Source organism: Archocentrus centrarchus, unplaced genomic scaffold (genome assembly GCF_007364275.1).
Source record: "Archocentrus centrarchus isolate MPI-CPG fArcCen1 unplaced genomic scaffold, fArcCen1 scaffold_54_ctg1, whole genome shotgun sequence".
Taxonomy (NCBI): domain Eukaryota; kingdom Metazoa; phylum Chordata; class Actinopteri; order Cichliformes; family Cichlidae; genus Archocentrus; species Archocentrus centrarchus.
Genome location: NW_022060276.1, coordinates 149559 through 167159, shown reverse-complemented (window position 1 = coordinate 167159; position 17601 = coordinate 149559). Strand labels below are relative to the sequence as shown.

Below are 17601 nucleotides of genomic sequence, written 5' to 3'. Positions count from 1 at the left end.
TTTGCACCGTGGAACGTTTCTCAGTGCGCGAGTTCCCGTCATACAGATTATATTGACGCACAATGTCCAAATTAGGGGCCGCATCCTGCGAAGGACCCGGCCCACGTCTTTCGCAGCCCACGAACACCACAAAGGCCGGAAGTGAGCAGCTAGCCTTCATATCAGCTGCCGTCACCTCTGCGTATCTCATGTCGCCTAGCAACCGTGAGTGCGAAGCACAGCTGTGTAAAAGCAGCTGTTAAACGGTGAACGAACTTTTTCTCCTTTTTGTAGTTTAATTTTAAGTCTGTAATTCAAAATAAGCTGTTAAAACAAGCATAACACATTTCAACATCAAGGAATACAGCTGAGAGAATGATTAATTTCCAACTATAACAAGTGAGACATTAATGTTGAATAAAACTATCCAGTTATGATGCTTAACTTTAATTTCAGGAGTTTGCTTATCACAGGAGCACTTCCACCCTTCGTTGGTCTGTGTAGTAGACTGGTGGGAAAACAAACAAAATTTTGAAGTAAAGTTCCTGGCTGAAGCTTCACCACTAGGTGTCCTGGTTAAACCTCGGTGCTTCAGAGGCGACCCAAATGTAGTACCGGTAGAAACCAGTGCTGCTAAAGTGAAAAGGATGGTGGTCATGAAGGTGTATTGTTCCTCTGGGGGAAAAGAAAAGCAGAATACATATCTGTAGAGGGTGAAGGAGAGAATTCTGATTGAGTGAGATCTCTAGATTATGGTTTAAAAAAGGAAAAAAAATAGTGAAAGAGAGAGTTACTGACATGTGCAACTGCAGCCTCTGCTAACAGAAATGAGGGTGTTTGGCAACATATGCTGAAAGAAGGCTGTGAACTGGAGAACCCAGTGTCAGCTGAAGGCTTTTCAAGAGAAGCAGAATAGAACAGAAATGACCTCCCTATGGCCAAATAATTGATCAACTAGCCTTAACAGACTAATAACGTGTTATATACCCCATGTCAAAAAAAAAAAAAAGGAAAAAATCCTTTCCAGGATATCAAATTGTGATATTCTGGAAAGTTAAAACTAAATATACCTCCTATGATGGCCGAGTTTCGATCCACACCATCACCACTGGACCTGTCGTCATTGAGGGTGAAAACAGCTCCAGCTGCAGACAAAACAAACATCTGTTATCTATCTTGAATTCTGAGAAACTGAGTTATTTTAGATTTTGGCAGTGGCATGCCCTTATTTTGCTTCAAACTCTTTGTGTGTCTACCAGCTTCTATGTGCCAGGGGTCTCTGGCAGAGGCCATGGGGGAGATGGTCAGGGGTGAGGCTCCACAGTTTGAAGGAACCAGTATCCCATGGGTGCTGACAGGTGCTGCTATGCTAGGGCGCAGGGCAGCTTTCAGTGGTGCCACGCTGTTAAACTGAACTCTTGACAAACAGCCCACAAAACCTGGTGTGTTGTAGCGCTCTATCAGGATGGCATCAATCTGTCCTGTTTCTAAAAGAAAAAACAGAACAGGGTTTATGGTTCCTCCCTGGCCCTACACTTTATTACCTTTTAAAATATTTACTGTCGGTAAAGAAAATACTTTAACTATGTTCCCTTTTCACAATCCAATAAACTGACCTTTGTTTATAGGGTAAACCCTCTGGCCTCTAGGCCACCCTTAGTGCTGCACCAGTGTCCAGTACTGCAAAGTGAGTTCAACATCTCTTTTTTTTTTCATGATCTGGATTTACTTACCCTAACACTGGCAGTCAGGCTAAACAGTCACACGATGCTGGTTATCAACAAGCTAAGTTAACCCAGGGTTCCCTTGCTATGTTTACATGAAAGGGGTGGTGTTGGCAGTATATGACCAATCACAGTTATGGAGAAACATATTGGCGGTAGAGCGGCTGGTTTTACAAAGGAAGATGAAATTATGAAGAGGCTAAACACATAATAAAGCTCAAAAAACAAACAAAAGACAGGAATAAATAGCAGGAGGACAAAAATGAACCTCTGGATTATTCAGATCATAGAACACCCTTAAAGGAGTCAGCAAAGCATTCACACAAACACTCATCTATAGACTTACCAAAGACCTTGCCAAGAAAGATACTTTTGACCAAATTGAACTGGGTGTCAGAGGCCTCAGGCAGGGTATATGTGGACACTGGATAGTGGTCCAGCTAGACAATGTGGACAGAAGAAAGCAACAGTGACGTGAAGTTCAACTGATAAACTGTACTGGTCAAGTTTTAAGATACCCATCCCTGATGACAGGAAATTTATTTGAGCTACTTTTAGCCTGTAAGATAAATTTTACTTTTAAGAGCTGTTTACTACCATGTTTTCTACTTTTTAAAATGGAATTGTTTCATTTAAATAGAATTATAATTATAACTAATCTTGGAATCAGGTCATAAAGTCTTCCAAATTAAAACAAACAACTGTTGGACTGCTGTCTCTCTTCGGTCTAACCTTTCACTCAGGAACTCCTCCTGTTCAACATGAGAATGTCGAGTTCTTCAGCGACATTGCTGTTATTGCTGCGGTTTGTTTTTGACATGCATTTTAATTTGGCAACTGATGGCATTTCATTTTGAGCCTTACAAAAGCAAAAACTTTTGCTGCTCTATTTCAAGGTCTTAAAATGACACTAGAGTATTTATGGTGCTCCTGGTTGTGACAGTTTCATTGGAAGTCTTGTTCAAAGCAGTGCACTGGGACTTGGGTGCTATTTGAGACTTGGTATGAGAGACCACAGCCTGTGTTGTGTTGAACGAGCATATTTTGTTGTTCTTCTTAAAAGGATACACAGTTTACAGCTCAACCAGACAAGCAACTGTTGTTCTGATTTGAAATGTATCGCCAGCTAAAAAAGAAAAAAAAATCACTAGCTTCTCTTATTTCTATTTTTATGTGTTAAAAAGTATGTGAAGAATTTTGTTTACGCATATACCACTCACTAACAGTGTTAATGAGCCGCCCCAGAGTTTTGAGCCTAACATTACCTAGCATAATGTTAGTAATGAGTACAAAATCCTTTTTTTCAATTAAATAACCTCAAAAAATAACTGGCTGAAGTCTGAGTTACAAATTATGATATTCCAGCAAAAAGCGGTGCATTAAGGTACTGCTAATACAAACTTAATATTTACTACGTATGCAGCTTCAAATTAAAAGAATTTTCAGTGGTGAAATATGACTCGACTTTTATTATTATAACTAGTCACAGGAAATTCAGTTTGCCAGGTTCTGTACTGGCAGGATGCCCTAACCTGTAGTCGTATCGCCCTTAAGGTCCTAGTTATGTTGACAGAATGTGGTTGACCATTGGCCATGTTACGATGGTCAACATCTATGGTATAAGGTTCTGTGAGCCCTCCAAGACTGTAGCGGATCTGGAGAGTGCCTGATAACACAAACAGAGATATATACATTTCTTACAGTTTATAAATATGATAACCCATTAAAAATGTATCAGAATAGAACAGTAAAGTTTTATTGTCATCACTAATCAGCCTACCATTGTGTTTGAGCACCACGGCCAAATAGTCCCGAGTTCTGGAACTGATATACACAAGAATGCTGGGGGAACTGTAGGTGCTGAAGCTAAACACAAGCTCCTCCTGAGTCAGGTTGGCCTCACTTGGAACACCAACACTTGATAGGCTCTTCACGTCCCTCAACGCAAAAGGTCCCGCCTCTGGCAGGAAGTCATAACGCACCAGTGTTCCTGTCTCAAAGTAGCCGCCTACGTCTAGCACACACAAATGAAGAATAAAGAACATTAAACAGCTGGAATCATCTGATCTAACATAATGTAATCTAATTGACTCAGCTTTAGTGTTAGAGGTCATTACCGTCAGTGCAGAAGGGTCCATCATAGGCAGTAAGGGAGCAGTCACAGGAGTAACCATTGTACTGCTCCACACACTTTCCTCCATTTCTGCAGTGCATCCTGTAGCTGTTGCAGTGGCCCTGGCAGCCTGGATTCACACCCGGAGTCCCCTCTGCCCTTTCCTCCAGGTCAAAGGTCACACCATTTACCTTCAAAGCCCGCATGCAGCCCAGAAAACCTCTTTGACCGCTTGAAGCACCTGATGTTAAAGTAGGCCAGAACAATCAAAAACACTTTCAAATAATAAGCAAATAAATCTGTACATTATTCCTAATTTAGTTATACGTTCATGTGCCGCAGCCTGGCATTACATCCAGCTGATGGCTTAGAAATACTTGCTCAGTAACCAGAAAATAAGGACATCCCACACCGCACTTACACCCTCAACACATTCTTTTTTCCTCTGCTCGTCCTTGTGGTGCAGATATAAACAAGAAGCATGCCAAGAGCACAACTTCCACCAAGACAGCTCACTCTATGGGTATTATTTACATTTAAGGGAATAGTATTGAGTATATATATTCATTTTGTTTTCTTTGTTCTTTTTAAATGTAAAGTGGAATGTAGTAAAAATTAGATGGGGCAGCTGCTTATGATAATGTGTCTAATAGCTTAAGGTACAGCTGCTTTATTTCCTGGGAATAAAAAAAAAGGTAATGTGTGACCCTGTCAAAGATGGAAAAACGCGAGAAAGCAAGGACAGGAGACCAAGTTAAATCCTAATCAGAAAGTACAGTTTTATAACCTGAAATTTATAACCTGCCTTACTTGAAATGTCCTAATTTAATTTAAAATAGAACCTAAAGCCTGTATGTATAATTGTAACTCAGTGTAGATCAGCAAAAATCCAAAATAAATTCAAACTTGTGCACCCAATTCTTGTTTTTTTTAGTCATTAAATATGGTAAAAGGACTGGTTCTTTTCTACTGTAGCCGAGCACTCAAAGTGCACACATAAACAGTTCCACCTGCAGCTAAGTGCTTTCTATAGAACAACTCTAGAGAGTAACTCAGGGTTTGTATCTTGCCCAAGGATACTTTGGCACACAGCCAGGAATTGAAACACCAACAGGGGTGAAAGTAGTTTCAAATTATTGCTGGTACTATGACAAACACACACACACACACACACACACACACACACACACACACACACACACACACACACACATATATATATATATATATATATATATATATATATATATATATATATATGACAATGTGGAATTTATTTTTGTTGTTAAGGAACTGAGATGTTTGCACACACTGTACACTAACACAACTGATGACCACCTCCATGCATTCTGGCTCTGTCCACCAATACAAAACTTCTGGAAAGAAATAATCACCAAACTTTCTCAAACCTCAATCTTCTTGGCAAGCACTGTGTTTTGGAGGTGAATGCGCTTTCATGTAACGTAAATGAAATCTCTGGTCATAAGCAGTGTTTTCCAGCTGTTCTAAATTGTTGAAATTGAGCAGAATAACATGAAACACAATTTGCTAATCTCTCTTTGTTTTTAATTGAGATATTTTGTAACAAGCAGATCGACATTAAACGTAGCAGTGAATGTTTTAACTTGTTAACTGGACGAACCAAAATCACCTGAAAAAGCTACGCCCTCTGGTTATTATTGGCTCTGGAAAACCCCTGTTGCTGCCTGTTAACTGGCCGCATCCTGTCTGGTATGTATTTGAAACCACATTCGGCCAATCATATTAAGAAATGGGTTTTCCAGAACCAATAATAACCACGGGTGTCACGTAGCTTTACGGTTGATTTTGGTGCAGCCAGTTACATGATTGGCCTGCCATAGACAATGCACTACTTCCGACATGGGTGTCAGTTGACTAAAGCCACAAGCTCTGAGGGGAGAGAAGCTAGAGACTTGAGGCTCCGGCATAGCACGAGCAGTTCAGAAACAATTTGAAATGAGAAAAAAAAGCAGTTTATTAACTGATTACGTTTTTAGACTGTTTTAGACTGATTATTGCTAGCGGATCTACTCTGACCCAAATTACAGCCGTGACCGGTTCTGAATGACGGCTTTACAGCAGACAGCTGCTCCCCCTCTTCCAGGTACTGCGTATCGGCGCAGAATCTTTTAGTGGTACGCAGTACCGGACCGTACCGGCTTACTTTCACCCCTGACCACCAACCTTCCGATTAGTAGATGACCTGCTCTACCTCCTGAGCCACAGCCATCCCTGCAAGCTTGAGTTAATCTGGTGCTTCTACTGAGTTAAAATGCTGTAAATTGTGCCTTACTAATGTATATATGTATGCTGTACAATCATTCCACACTGAAAATGGAATAGTTCAAAGAAATGCTTCTTTGCTGTGAATCATTTCCTGTGTTGGTGCAATTTTAGGGTTCCCCCACCAACCGAATCCCACATCTCCAAACCACAAGTCATGGAGCACAGCTAAAACAAAAGACTAAGGCCTAAAATACAGGTTTCCCAGTCACTGTTCCACAACTGAGTGAATGAGATCCATTTAGTGCAGATACTAAAGCACTAACAAAACCTTTTTCTTTTCTTTTTTTTTTTATATATATAGATGATCTGCAGCCATCAGTAAAAGCAAAAATAAAAAATTTGAATATTTTTTATTGTTCAGACTCTGGGGATCACAACATTAAATGTAGTTAAGAAAACATAGGTACTTTTTGTGAACTGGTACATGGTTTGTTCACTATGACTTGAAAAGAAATGTCAAAGGGGACCACCATGACCATCACTTAAGTACAAAAGGGACAGTAAAACTGTATTAAATCATATGTGGCAAGCACATGTGTGTCTTACCAACATAAAGGTCACTGTAGAGCTCTGGTTTTGCATTTCCCTGTAGGTGGGTGGGCCTGACCATTCTGTACTTTCCATTAAGCTGCAGCACTGCCTCCTTGATGTTTTTTTCAGCCTCCACATGATGCCATTGGTCATCATTTAAAGGCACCGGTGAGCGGACACTGAGTTCAATCTGCTCAGTGCCCACGTCAAAAGAGAACAGCACCACTGAGCCTCCTGGGGAACCAAACAAATCAAACATTAGCAAGATGTAGCATTTCTCTTAGAGACAGATCAACTTATGGGGGCAACTTATTAACAGGCCACATGCTTTTAAGGGGGTGGTAATTAAACCATCCAGCTGCCATAGTTAATTATAGGCTGATTTCTAACCTTCCTTTTAATTAAAGTAGTATTTAGGCCCTAAAGTTGAGCAGGATGTGATAAATCAGGATGTTAGATAACTAAAAAGACAGACAGATGAGTGAACTAACTAAAAAGGACTTGACACAGGAGGACGGGAACACCGAGAGAGGAATAAGAGTACTAGGACTAGGAGCAAACTAATGCACTAAAGATATAAATTCAGCCAAAGGTTTCACTTTCTCATTGTTGTCCATTTCGCCCTCATGGTCTTCATGGTGAGATGGTGGGGAAGCCGCAAAATTATTATTTTTAATTATCCTTAAATTTCAAAACTAGAATAACAATTGAGCAAGCCACATTAGGGCAGGACATTTAATTATACAGAAACTAGACAAGTTGGTAAAAATATTAGGACAGGGATATTAAGAAGTGACTGTGCATGACGTATAATGTGTGAGAACAAGAGTCCTTTGAATATATAAAAATGGAACACTTTTTAATCAAAATATAGCATCAAGGTAGGTAAACATCTGGGATATTGATGTGGTCAGTTAAGTAGCAGAGGAGGTTGTTAATCAGTTTCAGCTGCTTTGGTGCTAATTAAATTAACAACACGTGCACTAGAGGGACAACAATGAGACAACCCCCAAACCAGGAATGGTTTTACAGGTGGAGGACACTCTCCTCATCTTTTCTGTTTTTTTAAATTTTTTATAACTATTTTGCAGGCAGCACTGTGGTGCAGTGGTTAGCACTGCTGCCTCACAGTTAGAATAACATCTGAAAGGTCTGGGTTTGATTCCACCTTGGCCCAGGCCTCTCCCTCTCTCTGTGTCATGTTCTCCCCTCTCACTTACTGGGGTTAGGTTAATTGGCTACTCTAAATTGCCCATAGGTGTGAATGTGAGTGTGAAAGGTTGTCTCTCTGTGTTGGCCCTGCGACAGGCTGGCGACCTGTTCAGGGTGTACCCTGCCTCTCGCCCTATGATAGGCTCCAGCCCCCCCCCCCCCCAACCCTGAACAGGATGAGCTATTTTGCATTTGGCTGGGGTCAGTGTCACTACTGACAATATCTGAACCCTACAGAGTTTGCACAGGTAACCCAACTCCTCCAGAATGGCACATCAGTACATGCCATTGATGAGCACTGCCAGAGCCCTATGAAATAAGCTCCAGCAGCCACTGGTGTGAACGTCTCTGACCAAACAATCAGAAACAGACTTCATGCGGGTGGCCTGGCATTTACCAGAATATACCAATTGCCATATACCAGAATTGGCAGGTCCACCATTGGTGCTCTGTGCTTTTCACAGATGAGAACAGGTTCACCCTCAGCACATGACACACAGGAAAGGCTCTGGAGGTATTGTAGAGTATGTCATACTAGCTGTAACATCATTCAGCATGACTGATTTGGTTGTAGGTCAGCATCAGTCTGGGGAGGCATATCCATGGAGGGATGCATAGACCTCTACAGACTACGGAACAGCACTCTGACTGCCATCAGGTATCAGGATGAAGCCCTTGGACCCACTGTCAGGCCGTACATTGGTGCAGTAGGTCCTGGGTTCCTTCTGGTGCACAACAATGCCTGGTCTCATCTGGCGAGAGTATGCAGACAGTTCCTGGAGGATGAAGGAAATGATACCATGCATAATTTTTTATTTTTTGGGGTGTCTTTGAATTCAGCCCTCTGCAGGCTGATCATTTTTGTTTCCATCAAATATTATGATGTCCTTTCATTCATAACACATTACTCAGTCCGTATCAGTATGTGTGTGTGTAGAACATAATGTTTTTCCCTCCATCTGATCTGTTATCAAAGTGTTCCTTTATCTTTTTTTTTGAGCAGTGTATACACATTTGTAAATAACTCATATTTCAGCCAAATGTACAATATTCTTGAGCAAGCACTTGGTGACAGTAGGAAGAAAAAACAAGTAGAAGCCCCCAGCAGAACCAGGGAGGGGTAGCCATCTGCCACAACCCATTGGAGGCGACAGAACAAAAGACACAGAGAGAGCCAGAATTTAAAATTAATTACCAATGATTAAATTCAATTAAGATGTATAAACACGTGTAGAGTGAAACAAGGTGAGTGAAGAAATGCTCAGTGCATCATAGGAAACCCCCAGCAGTCTAGGCCAATTACAGTGTAATTGATTCAGCCCCAACTATAAACCTGATCATAAAGGAAAGTTTTAAGCCTAATCTTAAAAATAGAGAGGGTGTCTGTCTCCTGAATCCAAGCTGGGAGCTGGTTCCACAGAAGAGGGGCCTGAAAGCTGAAGGCTCTGCCTCCCATTCTAAGTATCCTAGGAACCACAAGTAAGGACGATATGGTACTTGGTCTATTAATTATTCACAGCAGATGTCCTACTACAGCAGAAGACCAGACCATATGCCACTCTGGTCAGCTAAAAAAAGGAAACTGAGGTTACAGTTTGTTCCAGCTTGCCAAAATGTGTTGTGAAATGTACAATGTGCAATAATACAGAGACACACCTCTGAGTTCGATGTGAAGAAAGTTGGTGTTTCCCAGGTTTTCTAGAAAGATTCCATGAGTGGATGATGTCTTAAAGTAGAAAGAGATATCAGTGCTGGTTTCACCTCTCAAGGAAGGGAAGTGGAGGTAGGAGGCTGGGCTGGTAAAAGAGGCTGCATTCCAGAAGTTTGCTACAGAAAACAACCACAGAAGAGTCTGACTAATGACATGAAATATTTGTGTGTGTGTGTGTGCGTGTGTGCGTGTGTGTGTGTGCGTGTGTGCGTGTGTGTGTGTGTGTATGTGTGTGTGTGTGTGTGTGTGTGTGTGTGTGTGTGTGTGTGTGTGTGTGTGTGTGTGTGTGTGTGTGTGTGTGTGTGTAAGAGCAAGAAAGAGAGACTCACAGTCCCCTTGACATTTGAGTGGCCCTATTGTTAGTTTGGCCTCAGATCCAGCTCTGCTTGCATCACCAACCACAACCTGGCTGACTGGCAAATGGTCTTTGTAGACCAACAGGCCTGAGTCCTCCCTCCTGTGTGCATGCACATATACAAACACACACAAACATGGTTGTCAACTCAGGATTACATCAGCCTCCTTTTAGATTTGGGGTTTTTAATAAATCTTTTTTACAGCCTGTGTCCAGTCTGACTACAGCTATACACACAGCTTTACTGTAACTTAATTACAGTTAATTACAGTTACACCCAACCCTATCAAGACAAACTGTCTTGTTCCATCATTAATATACATATGAGAACTATTGTAAAGGGCTGATTATGGTTTGGCACAATCTTCCATTCAAAGATTGGGGATAGTGAGGATTATGATATATAATATATAGAATGAATCTATAAAGTCTCAAAATACGATGCTGCTCAGCTGAGCTATTGAGTAACGGTATACTCACCAGGTACGTAGGTCAGCATCACAGTTGCAGTAGTGTTTGGGATCAGTACAGTTGTGTTCAATTCCACAGGCACACTTCTGTATCCCTGGTCCTGAACCCCCCCAGTACGAATGCCTTTCATTGGCTCTTCCTAACCACCAAGTAAATGGGGTGCCATCTGGGAGTCCAAACACACAGCTATTCACTGTACTTCTATTCCAACATTTCAGAACACAGACCGCATGCCTTAATTCCCAAATATATATAATAATATAATAAGAATGAGTATTCTGGTGTACAGAGTTACCATGTTTTGGGGGCTTTTTTGTTTATGAGTGAAAAGTTGACAATATAGAAACTTCACCTGGACTGTTGAGCAGACGGGACATTCGACAGGCGTAGGCTACATACTGTTCACAATACTCAGCACTGCTGGTTACTGACAACACCTGGACACAGAGAAGAAACCTCTGCTCTGTGTTCTGTCTAGTACAGATGTATCAGTCTGTGACATTTATGGTCTGTGACATGTACTGAAATGTAATAAATATCAATCAGGTCCTTATTTATTGTTTAGAGCAATAATTACTGATTAAAGTCATCTAGTCCTGAACAGACTAAACTGCTGAACATGACTAGAGTATGAAATTACTCTACTGATGGAAATGTTGTGCTGTAGAAAAGTTACAGTGAATTCTTCAGATTTGCCAGTTTGGTCATGCAAGCCACTTTTTGTATGTTGGTTAGGGACGCTTCACAAATATCGACATTTTCCAGAGCGTACAAAGCATACTCTTTTTCAGCCCCAACCCCCACCCCCACCCCAAGATTAAAAGTCGCCTTTAATTTCATTTTAATTTTTAAATTTCCTTTTGGCCATAACAAAACTGTACAGGGATGAAGGAATGAACCTGACTGAATGTCTCGTTCTCACGCCATCACTGCTACACTGATCGCCACAAACACACACAGCACTGCCCCGCCCCCTTCTCCTCTCAGCCACTCAGCTCATAAACAACTACAGTGATAGAGGACACACACATCTGTTACTCTATATCATATATATTCTTAAATTAAAAGCTCAAGCTGAGTGTGTGTGTGCATGTGAGATCTCGCAAAAGTACGTCTGTTTTTTTCCCTCATTTTTTTCTCCCATGTTCCTTGCGGGGTTCTGTATAAACACATCCTGGTGTTGAAAAATTCTGTAGATCTTGGTATCAAATATACTTTTTCCTATCTATTAAAACATTGTATTGTTGCATTAATAAAAATCCATCCATCATTCTCTTCTGCTTATCCTTTTCAGGGTCGCAGGAGGGCTGGAGCCTATCCCAGCTGTCATCTGAATAGCCAGTCTTGTGCCAAAAAGTGATTTCTGGTATTTGCCCAAAAAATTATTGCTGGTATTTATATTGTTGTAAATGACTTGTGGACCTATAATCTGTCAATAACATCTCAAACATCATCTCTTATGCATGATATCAATTCATTTTGAGTCATAAAGAAGAGTTTTTGGCAAAGTGACTTTCATATTGTAGCGATTCTGTTAAAGTTAGATGGTCCTGTGCAGCTGTTCTGATTTCCCATCATTTTGGTGGTTCTTGAACTTGTGTAAATGGACTAGTTCTTATATAGTGCTATTCTACTCAGTCTGAGCACTCAAAGCACTTATACAACACATTTTAGATTCACCCATGCACACCAATATTAACTAAGCTAAGTGCTTTAATTATCTAACATTCACACACACTCACACTCTGATGGTTGTGTCGGAGAGCAACTTGGGTTTAAGTATCTTGCCCAAGGATACTTAACCCCAAGCCTGGAGTAGCCAGGAATCGAACCGCTGACCTTCCAATCAGTAGATGACCTGCTCTACCGACTGAGCTACAGCCACCTCGTGTGGGGACAGCGAGTTTTGTTGCACAAAAGCTGGCAACAGTGCTGGCCGCCGATCGCCAGATTATTCACAAATATACAGACCTTCATAGATGAGAAAAGGCCAGGAACATGTAGAATAAAATCCATCATCATTTTCTGCAGTTCACTGCATACAATTTCCATTTTTGGAACAATGCTTCCACTTCTTGTTGAATTTATCTCCGGCAGCTTTGGCTGCTTTCCACACTCACAGCTTGTTCCTGTCTAATATCGTCAGTAGAGTAATTTTGGGAATTGATGATGGACTATTTCAGAGAATTCAATGAGGCCTTTGAACTGATCCGCCAGACTGGAGGCCATATCGCTGCAGAGCACAGAATGGTGCAGTGGTGTGGATGCCTCAGCCATCGGCGCTCAAATTACACAGACATTACAGAAATTACACCAACATTTTCTAAATATTTGAAAAGCGTACGTTGGATGTTACCCCCCTCTACCCTGTCGTACACTTTGTACGCTCTGGAAAATGTCGATATTTGTGAAGCGTCCCTTACCATAGAATTATGGTTGACCCAAAAATATCTGTAATTCTGAACTTTACCAATGTTTAGAAAAGCTCCATTAACTTTATTTCTACTTCAGTGACACTTTTACTGAATACTTTTTGTAGCTACATGTTTACTGTTTGCACTAATACAATTTTTAAAAAACAAAAAGTGATGTTTTATTCAACAATGTATGCAGGAGATGGAGTGTGTCAATTTCAGTTTATACCTGTTCATCAGTCACATTGTAAGAAATCTGCAGCACTGCTTTCCCCTTATCGTCGGCACTGGACACAGATGTCTGAGGAGACAGGTTGTTCCTTAGTGTGGTCCAAACCATTTCCTCTAAGGAAAAAAGAAAACATGTAAATATGTACGGTCTGTATTCAAAGATTCACCAGTACAATAACTTATACGATAAACAACGAGAAATGTGATATAGCAGATTCACGATTCCATGTAACTGTATGTGGATGCTCCAGTCTGCATGCCAACGTATCCTTGGGCAAGATAATGAAACCCAAGTTGCTCTCCAATGTGTTCACTGGAGTGTGAATGCATGAGTGCTTGTATGAATGGATGTGAATGGGTGAATGAGGCATGTTGTAAGCACTTTGAGTACTCAAGCATGTCCAGCATGTCCTGCATCTGCTCCGGGCCTCCGCCTGGCAGGACATGCCCGGAACACCTCACCCAAGAGGCGCCCAGGAGGCATCCTAGTCAGATTCCTGAGCCACCTCAACTGGCTCCTCTCGATGTGGAGGAGCAGCAGCTCTACTCTGAGCCTCTTCTGAATGTCTGCACTTATCACCCTATCACTAAGGGAGAGGCCAGCCATCCTTCAGAGGAAGCTCATTTCTGCCGCTTGTATTCGCAATCTTATTCTTTTGGACACTACCCAAAGCTCGTGACCATAGGTGAGGGTGGGAACGTAGATCGACCGGTAAATCGACAGCTTCACTTTTAGGGTCAGCTCCCTCTTCAGCACGACAGACCAGTGCATCATCTGAATCACTGCAGATCAAGCCCCAATTCATCTGTCAGTTTCCCAACCTCTTCTCCCATCATTTGTGAACATATGGCAGGCCGTTTTAGCATAAATTACGCTTCACCACACTTACGTTCCAGATATCAGAAGAATCACAATCAGAAGAATTTTATTGTCATTATATGTCAGACATACAGTAGGTTAACGTTCGTGCTGAGTGTTTTGAGTTTCTAGTTTTTTCGAGTGTTTAGTTTTCGTGTAGCTGGACCCTGTCCAGTTTTGTTTTCTGGTGTTATTTTCAATAAAAGTTAAGCACAGATCTGCTCTCGCATGCTTTGAGGTCCTCTTTGCCCTGCCTGCAGCACCCAGCCATGACAACTATCACTAAATTTGTGTATAGCAGAGGATTCATCTGGGTATTATCTTTCATTAGAGCCCTCATTAATGACTGCATGTTGAAGCATTAAGGAGTTACAGCCATTTAAACATTGTATATCAGGCATTGTCCCATTGGTGCCACTTGGGAGTCTCCAAATGGCACCAATTGGACAATGCCTGGATATCAACACACAAAAACTTGTCCAAAACAGTAAGTTTTTTTGCTATTTTGACAAAATTTTAAACACAAGTAGACAAGACTTCATTCTACAGTTTCATTTTATTTTCAAGTCCATACCTTCAACACTCAGTGTGTAGTTACATAAAAATAAACATGAAAAATCTAGGCAAAGCAAAAATTGTCTAATTGTTCTGTGTTCCAAACTTAATAGCTACGTACTATTTACAGTTAAAGTATTTTTGACTGCAAAAATGAAAAACATAGCTTGTCATCTTCACAAAGAGACCAAGCTTTTGCATGTACTCCAAAAATTTCAAGAACAGCAGCTTATTTAACTTGGGTATACGTTGTTTTTGGTGATTTTGGTGCCACCAGTTAACAGGATAAGATATCGCTAATTACATTCTGACTAGTAGAAATGACATCAGATTTACCATTGAGTTGAATGGAGGCTTCAATTCAAGATATCTACAATGAATTACTATCTGAAACACATATTTCAGATATCTACAATTAAATTATGACTAGTCATGAAGTTAATTCAATTCAATTCAATTTTAAATTTTATTTATATAGCACCAAATCACAACAGTCGCCTCAAGGCACTTTGTATTGCAGGTAAAGACCCTACAATACAGAGAAAACCCAACAGTCAAAAACGACCCCCTATGAGCAGCACTTGGCGACAGTGGAAAGGAAAAACTCCCTTTTAACAGGAAGAAACCTCCAGCAGAACCAGGCTCAGGGAGGGGCAGTCATCTGCCACGACCGGTTGGGCTGAGGGGAGAGAAAAGACATGCTGTGGAAGAGAGCCAGAGATTAATAACAATTAATGATTAAATGCAGAGTGGAGTATAAACAAAGTAAATAAGGTGAATGAAAAGAAACAGTCTATTGTGGGAACCCCCCCAGCAGCCTAGGCCTATAGCAGCATAACTAAGGGATGGTTCAGGGTCACCTGATCCAGCCCTAACTATAAGCTTGAACAAAAAGGAAAGTTTTTAGAAAATTCAAGATATCTAAGATATCTAATTTTTTGTTCTGACTGGTCATAATTCTAATAAGATATCTTGAGTGACACCCTAATTTAAGATATCTTAAATGTATTTTTAGATAGGGGATATATAGTTTTGACTAGTGCAAATCAAATTCTAGATAACTTGAAAGCAAATAATGACTAGGCAAAACTAAATTAGATATATTTAGAACTGTAATTTGACTAGTCAAAATTCCCTTTAAAATATCTCCAAATGAATTTCAGATATCTTGATTTAGACGGCTTTTATATTTAAAATAAATTAACATTCTGACTAGTCAGAATGACATTACTGATATCCTGAATTAGTATTCTGTCTAGTCAAAACATCACAGATTTACGGCGCATTTTGGTGGAAAGGTTATGAGGCAGTTTGTTAAAACAGCCTGCCATAAAATCAGAGATTCTTTGCAGATTTCTTAAGCACTCTTCAAGTACATGATTTTTGCATTCTCTGCATATCCCATACTGAAGAGATCTTTCTATATTGTTGCATTTTCCTACTATTTTATCCAGAATGGCCAGCGCCATTGCAGCCACCTGAAATTCTAACAGGCAATTGTTTGGACAGCTCAGTACAGCACAAGGGGTCTTAAATGCAATCGCTTAATTCACATATCTAAAAATGTCATTTTGACTAGACATAATTATGTTTGAGATATCTTGAATTGTAATTACGGATGTGTGACCCTTCAAATGGCGAATCCGGTGACGTCATTTGAGATATCTTGAAAGGAATTTTGACTCGTCAAAATGTAATTGAAGAATTATTATTCTTACAAGTCAGAATGTAAATGCAGGTATCTTAAATTACCATTCTGGATAGTCAAAATGTAGTTTTGTCTAGTCAGAATGCAGCTTTATATATCTAAAATGTAATTACAGATAGTCAGATGAATTGGATTTTATGTTAAAATGGCCTGCCATAGTGAACAAGACCCCAAGATACTTGAACGGATGAGTTCCACCTGGGGCAGGAACTCATCCCTCAGCTATAGTAGGCACTCCACCCTTTTGTACCTAAACTGAGGAATAATAACACATAAGAGACAATCGTACTGGCGTATCCTCCATCACCGGGCTTATCTCATACAAAGGGATTAAATACGCAAACCCATATAGTTTATGTATCATTTATAGCGCTATAATCAGGGGTCACAGCGGGCCGGAACGAGTCCGTAAGTTGCGCTGCGTGACATAAACAGCTTAGCTAGTGCTACTGAAGAGGAAATGAAAGGTAAATGCAACGTTTCTAAATACTCAACAAATATCAGCAAACACACAAAGTGTGTGCAGTTTGTCACACAGTGTGTCTGCGAGCTAAAAGAAGAGCTGCTGTATTTCAGGGAGAGCAAAGAGAGAGAAGTTCACTCAGAGATGGAGAAAGATGTTAGAAAGAGGACAGGAGCGGAAGAAGAGAGGTTAATTTACAGGTAAGGACTGGAAAGCAAACTGAAGTATGCTGACTTTGTGTAATTCAAAGATTGTATGAAAATACTGCAGTTTAGTGTGTAATAAATAGGTCAGCTTGCTGTACTGTATTTACAGTAAAGCTCTGTGTTGGTGCACAGAGGCTGTGTTCATGGTCAGAGTTACAGGTTACATCAGTGCAGCAGAGATGAGTTTGAATCAAAGCTGCTGATGCTGAGATTCATTCACTGAATCCAACATTTCTACAGCCTGTATGCTGTCAGTGTAGGGGATGGAGATCAGCAGATAGCTGTGAAATACTGGGTTACATCTTTGCGAATTCAGTTCATCCACACAGAGCAGTAAACCTCAGAGCAGCAGCAGCAGGTCAGCTGATCACAGCCTGCACACCAACATCATTTACTGCAGTTACAATAGAAAGTTGTAATTCTTCTCCCCATGCAGAGCCACTACAGCTGATCTTAGGGTTCCTCCACCTTCTGAATCCCACTGTAACCCCTGAGTATCCTCATGTTGGTGTTTAGGTGGAGGCACAGTCACCCTCTACTATGGAGGACACAGAGAACAGAGCTGTGTTTGAATTCCCTTTAACAGTTTGTGGCCTACAGAACAGATTCAAGCTGAGTGCATTCATCAGGATTAAAATTTAGATTGGAATAACATTTGTATTCTCATGTATTATTTTATATTATTACAATAATATATAATGAGGTTCGGTTAGTTTTATACAAAAATAGCAGGTAGAAACGTCCTCCAAAGAACTACTTTTA

The 17601-nt window shown here is 40.6% G+C and overlaps 1 protein-coding gene across 2 annotated transcripts in view; it reads right to left on the bottom strand.

Moving 5' to 3' along the window:
- Positions 1 to 17601, bottom strand: part of cntnap2b (contactin associated protein 2b) — an 82209-nt gene that overhangs the window by 11898 nt on the left and 52710 nt on the right. For both annotated transcript variants that reach the window (XM_030725370.1, XM_030725371.1), the window contains exons 13-24: positions 13047 to 13162; positions 10756 to 10840; positions 10413 to 10569; positions 9907 to 10034; positions 9523 to 9693; positions 6670 to 6888; positions 3821 to 4057; positions 3484 to 3717; positions 3236 to 3369; positions 2050 to 2143; positions 1236 to 1466; positions 1050 to 1124 (exon numbers count right to left, since the gene is read on the bottom strand). In XM_030725370.1, coding sequence (XP_030581230.1) covers positions 1050 to 1124; positions 1236 to 1466; positions 2050 to 2143; positions 3236 to 3369; positions 3484 to 3717; positions 3821 to 4057; positions 6670 to 6888; positions 9523 to 9693; positions 9907 to 10034; positions 10413 to 10569; positions 10756 to 10840; positions 13047 to 13162 — 1881 coding nt within the window. The remainder of the gene's footprint in view (positions 1 to 1049; positions 1125 to 1235; positions 1467 to 2049; positions 2144 to 3235; positions 3370 to 3483; positions 3718 to 3820; positions 4058 to 6669; positions 6889 to 9522; positions 9694 to 9906; positions 10035 to 10412; positions 10570 to 10755; positions 10841 to 13046; positions 13163 to 17601) is intronic.